The sequence below is a fragment of the Hypanus sabinus genome, chromosome 2 (assembly GCF_030144855.1).
Source record: "Hypanus sabinus isolate sHypSab1 chromosome 2, sHypSab1.hap1, whole genome shotgun sequence".
NCBI lineage: Eukaryota > Metazoa > Chordata > Chondrichthyes > Myliobatiformes > Dasyatidae > Hypanus > Hypanus sabinus.
The window spans coordinates 136,121,561-136,135,940 of NC_082707.1; the positions used below are offsets into that span (position 1 = coordinate 136,121,561).

The window sequence follows — 14,380 nt, forward strand, 5'->3', positions numbered from 1 at the left end:
GCTACATTTATCAATGCAGGGTGAAGGATTTTCCTCTAAACTGACTTTTTGGAAACATAGCCGACCAACGTAGGCTGCAAGGTTTAGTTTCTTACAATACATTACTTATTTAAGTAGACAATTGTTGGATGATTGAACATATCAGTAATACTGACATCGAACGTTTTTATATGATGAAAAGAAATTACAATACGATTTGCACAAACAAATCTAATATTTTCAGGTAGAGAAGATGCACACTGTAAATATAGAAATGAGAGCAGATTAAATAAAATGAGTACTTGCTTTTGATTGTACTTACATTATCAGTGAACACAACTCCAAGTTTCCAAATATGGTATTTTAAATCAATGGAACCCAACCTGCAATTAAACCAAAATGAAATGTTGAAATGGTCAGGAGTTTCTTCTTGATTTTTTTTCCTCAGTTTTCCTTCTGACAAAGAAGATCTTTCCTCCAAGTGGAAGCTGCTGTTGGACTTCAGAGTGCTGGCCTGATATCTCACAGATAACTTGTCCATTGTTCAAATTATTTATGGAACAAATGTATGATGCAGGATATCTAGCTCAACATTTCGTGCAATGTATGTGGATATCAGAAAAAAAAGATCATTTTGTAAGATCTGCCAAGGGTAGGACATTCACAAAAGGCAAGTCTCTTGGGAGTATTGAGGAATTGAGAGACCTCAGTATATGAATGATTGCATAGGTAGATAAGATAGCAGAAAAGCTGTGCAGGATACTGCCCTTCATTAGTTGGGGTATACAATACAATATAACATAAGAGCACAGAGGTCATTGCACAACTTGATAAAACAGCAGGAACATTGTTTACAGTTCCTGTGCCACACTATAGGATTGTACTGAAAATCAGAATCAGGTTCAATATTGGCATACAAAACTAAATTGGATTTTTTGCGACAGCAATATATTAGACAGTAAGACCATAAAATACACAAGCAGAATTAGGTCATTTAGCCCATCAAGTTTTCTCCACCATTTCCTCAAGACAGATCCATGTTTCCTCTTAGCACAATCTCCTGCCTTATCCCCATATCCCTTCATGCCCTGACTCCACCTCTGCCTTAAATATACATAATAAATACTTGGCCTCTACAGCTGCCTGTAGCAACAAGTCCCACAGATTCACCAGTCTGGCTAAAGAAATTCCTCCTCATTTCTGTTCTAAAAGGATGCCCCTCTATTCTGAGGTTTGGCCTCTGGTCTTAGACACTCCCACCATTGAAAACTTTCTCTCCACATCCACTCTTTCACAATTTGATAGGTTTCAATTAAGTCACTCCTCATTCTGCTGAAATCCAGTGAATACAGGCCCAAAGCCATCAAACACTTTTCGTGTGACAAGCCATACAATCTGGGAATCATTTTTGTGAACTTCCTTTGATCCGTCTCCAATTTCAGGACATCCATTCTAAGGTAAGAGGCCCAAAACTGCTCATAATGCTCTAAGCGAGGCCAGTGCTTTATAAGGTCTCAACTTTACATCCTTGCTTTTATATTCTAGTCCACTTGAAATGAATTGTAACATTGCATTTGCCTTCCTCAGCACAAATTCAACCTGCAAGTTAACCTTCACGGAATCCTGCACAAGGACTCCCAAGTCACTTTGCATCTTAATTTTTGTGTTTTCTCTTCGTTTAGAAAATAGTCAACTGTTTCATTTCTTCTACCAAAGTGCTTTGACTATACACTTCCCAACACTGTATTCCATCCGCCATTTCTTTGCCCATTCTCCTACTTCCTCTCTACTTCCTCAAACTAGCTGCCCCTCCACCTATCTTCACATCTTCTGCAAACTTAGCAACAAAGCCATCAATTCTGCCATCCAAATCATTGACATAAAATTGACATAAAAAGAATCGGTCCCAACACAGACCCCTGTGGAACACCACTAGTCATCTGCAGCCAGTCAGAAAAGGCTCCCTTTATTCCCACTCAGCCACGACTTTATCCATGCATAATCTTCATTGTAATACCATGGACTCGTAAGCTTGTTAAGTAGCCTCATGTTTGGCATCTTGTCAAAGGTCTTCTGAAAATACAAGTACACAACATCAACCAAATCTCCTTTGTCTATCTTCCTTATTATTTCTTCAAAGAATTCCAACAGATTTGTCCGGCAAGATTTTCCCTGAAGGAAAACATGCTGACTATGGCCTATTTTATCAAGAGCCTCCAAGGACCCCAAAACCATATCCTTATCAATTGACACCAGCATCTTCCCAAACACTGACGTCACACTAACTGGCCTCTATAATTTTCTTTTTTCTACCTTTCTCCCTTCTTGAAGAGTGGAGTGACATTTGCAATTGTCCACTCTTTCAGAACTATTCCAGAATCTAGAGGTTCTTAAAAGCTCATTACTAAGGCCCCCACAATCTCTTTCAGAACCCTGGGGTGTACACCATCTGGTCCAGGTGATTTATCTACCTCCAGACCTTTCAGTTTCCCAAGAAACTTCTCCCTAGTAATGGTAATTTCACACACTTCTGACTCCTGACACCTGGAACTTCCACCATACTGCTAATGTCTTCCACATCATGATCAAAACCATTCATGATGTTAGGTTTTCCTTTGTAGGAAGTAATGGCCTGCAGACCCTGATGTGTACCTGACTTCGTCTCTAACCTCAATCAGAATTGTTTTATCAGTCTTAAGATTGCTTTCTGTAGGCTGTACCTGGACTTCTTGTATAGTTCTGGATCACTGGTTTTGAATGCCATAGATCTAGCTCTCAGAAGACTACAAATCTCCTGGTTGATCCATGGCTTTTAATTTGGGTATGTCAGTATGTACAGGTTTTGATGAAGTTGGTGACAACTATGATGTATCATTCAAATTCAAATACGAATCCCTGAATGTTATACAGTCCACTGGCTCAAAGTGGTCCTGTAAGCACTCCTCTACCTCCCTTGATAATACGTTCCTGTCCCTCACCACAATTGCTGCGGTCTTTAGTCTCTACCTATATGTTGAGAGTTGAAGTACAGCCAGGTGATTGTACTTGCCAAAGTGTGGGCATGGGATGTCATGGTAAGCATTCTTTTTGGTGGTATAGTAGTGGTCAAGTCTGTTGGCACCTCTAGTTCCATAGATGATATTTTGGTGGTAGTTGTTCCGAGACATCTTCAAGCTGACCTGGTTGACATTCCCCATGATGATAGGAAAGGCTGTGTGCTGTTTTATGCCTGCTGTTACAGAGCTGAGTTCCTCCAGTGCCAACCAGATGTTGGGCCTGAGGTGGAGTGCACACCACTACCAAGAGGATAGTGGGAAGTTCCCTTGGCTAATAAAATGGACAACCCTTGACCACTAGATGTTCCAGTTTGGGTGAGCAGGATTGAGGCAGAACTGCCACATCTGTGCACCTTGATGTGTTAATCATAAATATCCTCTCCCTCCTATTCCTTTAAAATACTTAGTTGTAGCGCTGCATCCAAAATAGCAGGTGTGATCCATGTTTCCATGAAGCAATGTACACAGCAGTCCCTGATGTCCCTCTGGTACTGCAGTCTTGGTCTGGGGTCTTCAAAAGGGTACAGAAAACACTTAAGAAACTTGCCTGTGATGGATAGACTTGACTTGAAATGTAGGAGGCCATGGAGAAGATAGATAGGAGAAAATCGTTCATTATCGTCGAGGCGTCTTTAGCCAGAGCAAACAAGTTTAGGATAGGTGAAAGAGGTTCGGAAGAGATCTGAAAATCATTTTTTTTTTAACCAGAAGGAGATTGGAATTTTAAACACAATGCGTGAGTGGATGGTGGAGATAGGTAGTCTCAGAAGCTCTGGATAATTATTTGAATTGCCATGGGCCAAGTGCTGATAGAACAGGATTAGTATGGATGAGTGCTTTATGGTTATTATGGATAAGGTGGACTGATGAGTTCATTTTGACTCAATAATACAGTTAAATAAATCTTTTTGTCTTTTATGAGAGGTGATTGATAAGTTCGTGGCCCAAGGTAGAAGGAGTCAATATTAGAAAACCTAGCTCTTTTAGTTTTCCTACATTTACACACTTAGTCCAGTGGTCATGGAGCACACGGATCCCTTCTTTGTAGAAGTCGGCGTCTTGGACTTCCAGAAGTGGTCCACAGCATTGGTGATTGATAAATTTGTGGCCTCGTGTAGAAGGAGATAAGTTATTAACTTCAAACTTTCTGCATAATCACTTAAAGAGTTGAACTGCATATGCATGTAACGAGAACTGTATAACTCATCTCCTTCTACCTTAGGCCACAAACGCATCAATCACCCCGCTATCAATCACCACTTCTACAAAGAAGGATCCGTATGCTCCACGACCACTGAACTGTGTAAATGTAGGAGGGGACAATGTTGAAAAATAAATGTGCTAGGTTTTCTAAAATTGACTCCTTTTACCCTAGGCCACAAACTTATCAATCACTCCATTGTATAATACATGTTGAGAAACTTTTGCAATTTTGTTTTGCAAGTTATAACTAGCAGAATAGATAAAGATGAACCCGTTCACGTGGGGTGCATTTGTATTTCCATAAAACCCTTGACCAACTACAACTTGAAAGGCCACTAACAAGATTACACCACATGATATTGGAATAGTATGCTGGCATAAATTGAAAATTAGCTAACAGACGAAAATTGAGTAAAAATGCACAGGCTATTTTAGGGTTCTGAGGGTATGACCAGGGTATGAGTCTTAGCCCCAGGAGATGGTACAGGAGGCTGAAGACCTACACCCAATGTTTTTTGAACAACTTCAGACTTCTGAATGGCCCATAAACACTACTTCACCATTCCTCTTTTACATTATTTAATTATTTTTTGACTTTGTAATATTTTATGCCTTGCACAGTACTGCTGCCATAAATGAACAAATCTCACAACATGTCATTGAAAATACAGTATACATATTCTGATTCAGTCCATAATAATGAGTTGAGTGAGAAGATTAATTGAAGTACATCTAACTTTGCTGTTGATACTAAAGAGATCACATGGGCTGTTAGGGGGATATAGTGATCTTTGGTAAATGAACTGGCTGAGTGAATGGCAAAGATGTGGCTGGTGGAATATATATGTAAACATATGAAGTCAACCACTTTGAGTGGAAAAGAAAAGTAAGAAGGTGGAAAACTGTTTTAATCATTGACTGAAAGCTTTTGATGTTCAGAAGAACCTGAAACATTGAAAGTTATATAAATTCAACAAACAACCAGGAAGGTGAAAACTATCAGTTTGAGTCTGAAAGAAGACATTAATTATATCGGACTCTAGTGAAACTGGATCTGGAAATATCATGTACAGGTCATGCCTCCCTAATGAGGGGAGAATGTGATTTAAATAAAGGGAGCATAAAAAAGGTTAATGAGTTAAAATTCCCCAGATGCATTTTTTCCCTGAGAGATTAAGTAAACTGCAAACATATTGCTTTAAGTTTTGAAGAATGAGAATGATCTCAATGAAATAAACAAAATTGTATAACGGTTTGACAGGGAGGATATGAACCCGGCTGGGTTGTCTAGAACAGGGTGTCAGTGCCTCAAAAGAAGAGTCCATAAACAGTTCGTCCTTCATTCTTACAGTTAGTCAGACCCACAATGGCTTGACTTCATCCGATGTCCTGCTTATAAAATTCACTTTTCTAAGGCTATATAGAAGATCAACTTAAAGTCTTCAGCAAATACTAACAGAGGGTAGGCAGTGCCAACATTAATTTAAAATCGTATTATTGAATACTTCTAGACAAAGTTCCCCTTTGCACAAATGTGTTTGAACACATGAGAAACAAATATGCTGAGCTGAAAGTCTGTTGTGTTGCTCTAATCAAATTCAGCATAAATTTGTAAGCTTGATCAAAGTATTCTAAAGCTATATTTTGATTCCTTCTCTATAAGATGTTAAAGAATATGGATTCAAAGTTCACTCACCAGGATAACAGTGTTGCTTCTTGTTCTGGGGCCTCCTCAATGGGACTAAAATCTAAAGAACTTCTGTCCACACCCAGGAGCTCTGCAATCCGTTCAACTCCATAAAGGTCTCCATACTTATTAATAACCTGAGAGACATCAATGGTCACAGAGTTGTATGCAAACAAACATAGGTAATTTCAACAAACGCAAACAAATTAATATGATGTCAAAATGTCCCATGAGACTTCATAATGGGGAAAGAGCAGTTATTTTTGACTACAATGCAAAACAAGAGATGCATGGTGTCACTGAAATAGCATGTACAGCCATGGGATAACAGAGATGGAGTTGGTCAATGTATGAAAACATATTAACCAGAAGAATGGTTTAGGGCACTGTAAGAATGGGTTCCCAACAACTTCATGATGTCTTGAGATCTCCAAGCATTTAAATAAAGTTCATATTTCTGCCTGCCGTAGGAGCAAAATGGTGTGTTCAGTCATTTATAGTATGGCATCAGTCCTGCATTTCTTATTTTGTTTTTCTTTGACTGAGTTGCACTCATTTAGACCTAAGCCTCATTTCTGCTTTTAGGCATGTTACAGTACCAACTGATGAGAGATCTTTGGCCAGTTTTTATAGACTTGTCTCCTGGTCATTATCACATTTCTCTCTGCTGGAGGGTGGGTAGGAGCACTTACGCTAAGGATGATGAACATTCCTTTGAAACTAAACTTTAAACTTAGTGTCCATTCACTGCTCAGATACCAGATGGTGGTGGTGGTACAGAGGGAGTGGAGGGTCAGAGAAATTGGTTGTTATGTTCTTAATTTACATTTTATTGATACAAAGTGAACACTGCTTCAGTATGAGGTGTGAAAATGAGAGATTTTTCTTGGACACATCAGGGTATTTTGAAACTGTCTGGAGGTGCAAGATGTTTTTGCAATATCCTGACCATCAATGCTCCATCAACAAATGCCATTGTAGAGTAACTTCAATTTCTCTCCTTGCTGCTTATGAAACAGCATGCAAAATGAGTTACAAATATTTTTTCTGATAATAAGGATAGTACAACCTAACTCACTCTAAGTACTTTAGCATATTTGAAGCTATGAGTAATACTACACCAATAGTTTGCTATTATTAGTGACACTAGTCAACGTTGCTTACCTTTCTTTTGACAAACTTGTCCCAATAATTGTTGGGGAAGGATCTGCAACAGTATAAGAAATGTTTAAGAAATTGTGCGGTGTGTAATTCAATTGAAGGCTAGATCCTCTTGACTATTTAAATTCAATGAACACCCTTTTCTATCCATCAAAAGTAATTTTCCCTTTAGGTGATGGCTAAAAGAGAAGTGACTTCAGATTGATCTCTTTTGTACCCACCAAAATCAATAGTAATGTGCATAAAGTTTGTCAGAATTAGATCAATAAACACATTCAAGCATTTAAATACTTAACAGCTTTCATTAAAACTTACAAGCAGTGATGGGTTTTGAAATCACAAGAAGCAGCTGTGCTAAACAAAGACTATGCTATATTATAGTACAAAGGTAAAACACAGTGGGGAACCAATTGACATAAATGGTCTAGAACCTCAGCACTGAACTAATACAGAAACTAATCATTTCCTCAATATGTACATAGATGTTGTCGTTCGAAAAATTATGAAAGGGTCTCACTAGAATGTAGACATGAGAATAGTAAATCAGTGAATAATAAGGGCTGAGTGTAATTGGCATTGAGCAGGGAAGTTAAGTTATTTTAACTGAATGCATAAGCATTTATAACCAGAAATGAAGTTATGGGATGTGAATAGTTCTTTCTGATCTGTACAGCTGTGGGGAGATGACAAAAGGGAAAAGAAACATCAGTCTCTGCTCTTTTACACCTGTTCGTTGTGGTCTTGATGGACAACAGTGAGTGAGTTACCTATCCACAAATCGCTGTACCAATTAAGGAATCCAAAGTAAGGCAGCGTTTGACAATAAAACAAGCTCTTAAGAAGCACAGCTTGTTTCTCCGTAATACTGCTGATTAATCAAAATGGACATGGTTCCTGGTTTTGTGTGGACCTGTCATCTGTATAACTTGAATGGAGCTCTTTACGTACGGTGTGTTGATGACAAGGCGATCCCACTGTCCTTTAATATCATCATCGGACGGTTGCTCTGTTATGTACAGCCCATCAAACTCCAGCTTTCTGGCAATCTCCTTTTCACGCTTGAAAACTACAAGAGGGACCTTTGAAGATAATAAATTAATGAAATACTGCAGATGCTGGAAAGCCAAAGCAACACACACATGTTGGAAGAACTCAGCAAGTCAGGCAGCATCTATGGAAATAAACAAACAGTCCACGTTTCAGGCTGAGACTTTTCTTTAGGACAGAACCGAAGTAGGATCTCAGCCCGAAATGTCAACTTTGTTCATTTCAATGGATGCTGCTTGACTTGCTGAGTTCTTCCTGCATTTTGTGTGTGTTAAATGAATAAAACCAATTTCCATATTCAGTTACACAAAGATTATTGTTATCAAGAAAAATGAATGTTTCAGTGTATGCTTTAAGTATTACTTACTGACCAAGTAACATTTGCTTGAACCCTTGAGATAGTGGAAGGCATTATTAGTCATCATCTAGAATTGATGTTATTGCAATAACAAATTACATTTAAAAAATGCCCTCTTCGCAACCATACTATTGGAAGTTAAAAACAGAATTGGTCCAGATGAAATAAAGAACATAACGTAAAGTAAATTTTATGGCATAGCCCAAAAGTCAGCAGAGTGGTGGAAAGACAAACTTGTTTTTGAATGCAAGGTCCAGGAGTGTGAAACATGGGCCAGTCAGTATTGCGACAGTGAATAAAAATGAATAAAGCAGTTAAACTGGGGAAACTCAGAGTATTGGTGAAGATTATAGAAATAAGAGTCATGGAAACGGGCCCAGCTTATCCATGGTGCCCACCAAGGTAATCCCAGCTGTTCGCTTTTGGCCAATGTCCCTCTAAACCCTTCCAATCCATGTATTTATCTACACAAAGCAAAACACAATATTCCAAGTTCAATCTCAATAACGTCATGTAGAGCTGCAACATAACATCACAACGACTGTACTCAGTGCCCTGACTGATGAAGATCCAGCAAGGCCACCAGTCTACCTGTGATGCCACTTTCAGCAAACTACGTACTTGTACTCTGAGGTCCTCTGTCCCTCAACCCTCCCCAGGAACTGGCCATTCACTATGCAAGTAGTACACGAGTTTGATTGACACTAATGACACATCTGAAAACCACAGAGAGATTTGAACATGATGAAAGGATGTATTGAGATGTATTTTCCTACTAGAAACAAATGTAACTAACCTCAAACAAGACTGAGATGTGAGGCAATGGTGCACAATAATGCACGTTTTGCATCATATCAGGTATTTGCGAATTGAGAAATAAAACAGAACCAAAAAAGCATACGGTAACAAAATGCAAGTGGGGGTTTCAGGAGCAGGATCAATGAGGCAGGCATGGAGACAAGTAATATTACTTAGGCTGAAATTGCTATCATTTTATTAGAGAGAATAAAGGGTCAGAAACTCAGTTCAAGTGGGTTGCCATGGTTGCAAACTAACTGAAAAAATTGCAAGTGAAGGCTAGTGAACTGATGGTTAGGGACTGGCGTGTTATGACAGCGATGAAAGGCAGAAGCTTGTCTACCCAGTTTTTATCTGGAGGAAATATTCTCTCATCTCCTTCAAATGTTGAATCAGATAAAAGACAATGAGCTGGTTAGAGGGAGAAGAATGCTGAGTAGTTAGCTTTCAGATAATCCTGACACTGGTGGTTTTAGATTATGTTGCCATGTGATAGGATATCAAGAGAAGCAGATTGGGTGTCAAGGATAGAATTTTTTTGGGGGGGGGGAAGAATCCAGTGATAACAATGGACAATTGAAAGGAGAAGCATCATTTTTTTGGCTATGACTAGGATTTTAAAGCAACACTGCCTAAAGTGTATTTTTATCAGATAACCTCTGTAATGTGCAGTTGAAGTTATGGTTTATAACCAAAAATTTCTCTGACAATCTTAAAGGATATTTACAAAGTGATGAGCATAATAATAGATACAAAACCAGTGAACCACAAAAATGCAGGAACTGGTGGTGCCAATATTCTGAAAGTTGTAACTTCTGCATTGCAGCATATGAAAGAAATAGGATAGATGTGGCAAGAGCAACATCAACAGTGGGGGAGCTAGGACAGTCCAATCTGTGGATCTTGGGCAACGAGCAGTGCGTGGGTTGAGACACTATCAGGTTAGAGGCTGACCTAACGGAAGGGGACTCTAGTGATTTGATGAGTTCATTGGTGGTGCCATGGTCCAGGGATTGGCATGAGCAAGTACTGAGAGCTGCTGTCTGGCACTTGCAAGAAAGAAGTCTGTCTGCCAGACTACAATGGCACCGCCCTTGTTTGTGGGATTGATGACTATGTTGCGATTAGTGTGAAGTGAATAATTGGGAGAGATGACATCGGGGCTGACAGGGGGAGTAGAGAAATCAAGGCAGATGATGTTACGGAAGCAAAGGCAGAAACAATGAGGTCAGAACCATCAGGTTAGAAGCTATGGAGTTGGGACCCTACCAATTTATTTGTTGCATATGATAACACTCTTTGTTCCTGTTGTGTTTATGTCTGTGAGGATTGTTTTTTATTATGCATGTGTTAAGCTAGGTTGTAAAGCGAAGTATTATTGAGCTTTCAGCACATCTTGTGTTTCTCATGATTTAAAGTAAGAGGCATTACTACTCTAAAAAATCATACTGTTATAAATCTTAGTATCAGTAGTGAAATTAACGGCAACCATACCAAAAGAAAACTGGCTATAGTCAGTTTTAAAAGAAAGCTGATGCCTTTTTTAAAACATGGATATAAATACCTTACATAAGGTATACTTAAGGTAATAGAGGCTTTTCCCTAGGGCTGAAATGGCTAGCATGAGAGGGCATAGTTTTAAGGTGCTTGGAAGTAAGTACAGAGGAGATGTCAGGGATAAGTTTTTTTTACACAGAGAGTAGTGAGTGTGTGGAATGGGCTGCCGGCAGTGGTGGTGGAGGCGGAAACGATAGGGCCTTTTAAGACACTCCTGGATGGCTACATGGAGCCTAGAAAAATAGAGGGCTATGGGTAAAGCCTAGGTAGTTCTAAGGTAGGGGCATGTTCGGCACAGCTTTGTGGGCCGAAGGGCCTGTATTGTGTTGTATGTTTTCTATGTTTCTATGATACTATTTTACAGTATCAATTAGGCATTTCAAATCTTGAGAATTAGTTTGTGACAAAAAAGGTTAAAGTTTGGCTTCTGGACCTTCTTTCTGAAACGGTCTAAAAGAGATAAATCTCTGTACAATGTTTTTGAAAGTGGGAGAGCTTGAAATTGTTGTACTATACCTTCAATATGTAGTAGCCAATAACACAAAGCATTGAGATGACAGTGTGAATAATTGCAAGAAATGTCAGCATCGGAGCCATGTATCCTGTAGTCTCCTGTAACACGTAGTAATCCACATTATCATCATTCCAGAAACTGAAATCCTCTTCATCTTCATCAGCTGGAGGCTCAGTCACCTTGAAATAGACAAACGATTTGAAATGCAAAGATTTCATGGCCAAACATCTATTGTATCAAACCTGAGCAAAATTTCTGTTTCTAATCAAAATAAATTATTCAAAATTATATTCTGAGTGCAAAATACTCAAAATATAATAAATTAACAGGTTTTGTATGTATTCTGAAAAATAATAAATAATCATATTTTCTATGAACTGAAATGTTTTAAATTTAAAATATAAAGTTTTTTTCATTACAACTGAAATTAATTTCCATGTACGTAAATATATTTAGTATAATTTTTCATATTTACTGCCTTCAGGTATTTTAATATCAAACATGGATTTAGAGCAATGATTTTCAGGATAAAATAGTTATAGCATTGTTGCAAAGATGGATTCAAAGATTCTGAATATTGATTAAGATCAGTTTGAAGTCCAATTATGGAATATAACTTACTAATGTTTCTATTGACTACCATCCAAACAAGTAGCATAACAACATGAGAAATAGAAGCCAAAGTACGTCAGTCCAGCTGGTTGAAATTGGATAACCCTGCATCTTTCTACACCATAGTTTACTTGCCATGTACTTAACTTCACATAAGCTGTCCATTTTCTCCTGAAGCCACTCTGTCTTGAACCTACACTGCCATCAATATCATTAGACAACTTGGATTTTTTCCCCATTAGATTGAATTTTAAAATCATTAATAAAAGTCATGAACAGCAGAGATGCCTAATGTAAGATCTACTCCCTACTTGATCCATAAGGAAAAGAATTGCTATTTGTCAAAAAAAAAGTTTTCCTAGCAAACCTCCTCCGATCTCAAAATATAATAATGGTGGCAGTCACTAATTAAAGCAATCAATCTCAATTGATCTGTCAACAAATCTGGATGTGATGTGAAGCCTAGGTCCAAAACCACCTGTTGTTTCCAATATGGCAAGGCTTACCATGCCAGTTCTCAGATTATTCAGATGCATAACAAAACTACTAAAAAGTAATTTATGCAGTGAGATATTCAAATATGTACAAAATATAAAATGATACTGGTTATATTTAAGAATGATTTGTATTTGCTTCAAATGTCTGGCAATACAAGGCATACACTAATGCCATCTTCTTTTAAAACATTGACAGTTACTGAATGTAGTTAGTATTTGGAGTTCACCTGGAGCTTTACCTCCAATATCACAATAAGGTCCATTCCCTTTTAATCCAACAGATAGATGCCTAATTCTGTGGGAATTCCAACTACTGATCCCCTGTTTTTTTAGCTTATTTTTTGCAAGCATAAAGCTCATGACGAAAAAATCTTTCCCAGCATGAACTCTCTCTAGACTTGTCCCAATCGTCTTGGTATCACTGAGGCCCAAATGGCACCCTCTGCTTTAATTTTCATTGGATACTCACAGCAAAATTACCATTTAGATTACTCTGTATGATCTGATTCATTTAATCTTCATTGGTTAGGAACATATTATTATCTCAACCTTGCCATTCTGCTGAAATAGTCTTTGTTTTATTTTTGCAATGTTGCCCGAGAAATATAATGCAAAGCAGCAGTAACATTAAAAGAAGTGCTGACACTATTTTCAATACCTTGTAGAAAAGCAGAATGAAATTGATCGCAAATGCCACAAATAGAGCAAGTAGCCTCAGATTGTAGAAATTCCTGGCTAGATAATTCTGAAACAAAAAGTAATGGTTTTGTGATATAATAACAGTTAATCAGAGCCACAGGTAATTTTTAATTTGATCACTTACAGACAACTTCTGTCTTGCCACATCTGAATGCTTACGTTGAATAATTTCCCCCAAATACCACAGAGACATTTCTATTGAAGAGAGCTACGATAGCAACTATTCTCATTTAAAATCATGACACATACTGCTTCTGAATTCACATTTGCAGAATGAAGAGCAATTAAAAGTGGATAAACCCGCATCCAAAATGCCTATTACAGCGAAAAAATAAAATAACAGATGGAAAAAGAACAGACAATTTGATTTTCTTTTAGCTATGAGAAATACGGCTTTAATCGATATGGCCTTAAACAGATGGCCTCAGTCGAAATTTCAGCTAAAGTTCATCTTCCATTGACTCATGAAATAAGTTAAGAATTCTTGAATTACATTAAATTGAAATGTGACAGCTAATTGTGAACCTATGTAATATTTATGCAAAAGAACTTCCAAATAGTGCCACTATTTTAATATCCTTCCGCTTAACCACGCATGGACAGGCTGGCAAGCGACAAAAGAACTGCAAGCATGTCCAAGCCTATTAATCACCCAGAAAGATAGCTGTGTAGCAATAACATCAAAGTTTAATTTCAACCCTTGGTTGGATCATATTCATTGAGGCAACAATCCATTATAAATATTCACAGTGATAATGGTTAAAAGGGTGGTTGATTAACCTTGGGCTCTGCTTGATGTTTATTGTATTTCTTCTCGTCACTTGGATTTGATTAAATGATCACTCATGTTGACAAATGAGGTATTAGAAACTAACAAATTATGATTGCTGGAGGGTTTTACACCACTGATTGTTCTGACATTGTGCAATGTAGAGGGCACAAATGGTAGCAGCTTTGCACACTTAAATGTGTATTTTTATTTCTGTCAATAGGTTCAAAATTCTGTCCAATATCTTGACATGTAGTTAAAATCGTACATGCCCTGCAGATATTGGGAAGAAGGAATATTTCAGTGACTGCTTCAAGCAGATGTTCAGACATTGTGGGGTTTTAGGTAGTGGAAGTTAAAATAATGGTAGTTTTGCATTTACGTGTATGTAATAATTTGTCAAGTTAACATATCAGCATATTTTTGCTCACTTCACAATTTTT

General features: G+C 37.9%; 1 protein-coding gene across 1 annotated transcript in view; it reads right to left on the reverse strand.

Moving 5' to 3' along the window:
• The window catches only part of ryr3 (ryanodine receptor 3), a 375,337-nt gene that overhangs the window by 19,148 nt on the left and 341,809 nt on the right, over positions 1–14,380 (reverse strand). Inside the window, 6 exon segments of the mRNA XM_059955616.1 lie at positions 302–362; positions 5,935–6,062; positions 7,090–7,132; positions 8,035–8,165; positions 11,363–11,539; positions 13,128–13,214. Of these exon segments, the coding sequence (XP_059811599.1) occupies positions 302–362; positions 5,935–6,062; positions 7,090–7,132; positions 8,035–8,165; positions 11,363–11,539; positions 13,128–13,214 (627 nt within the window).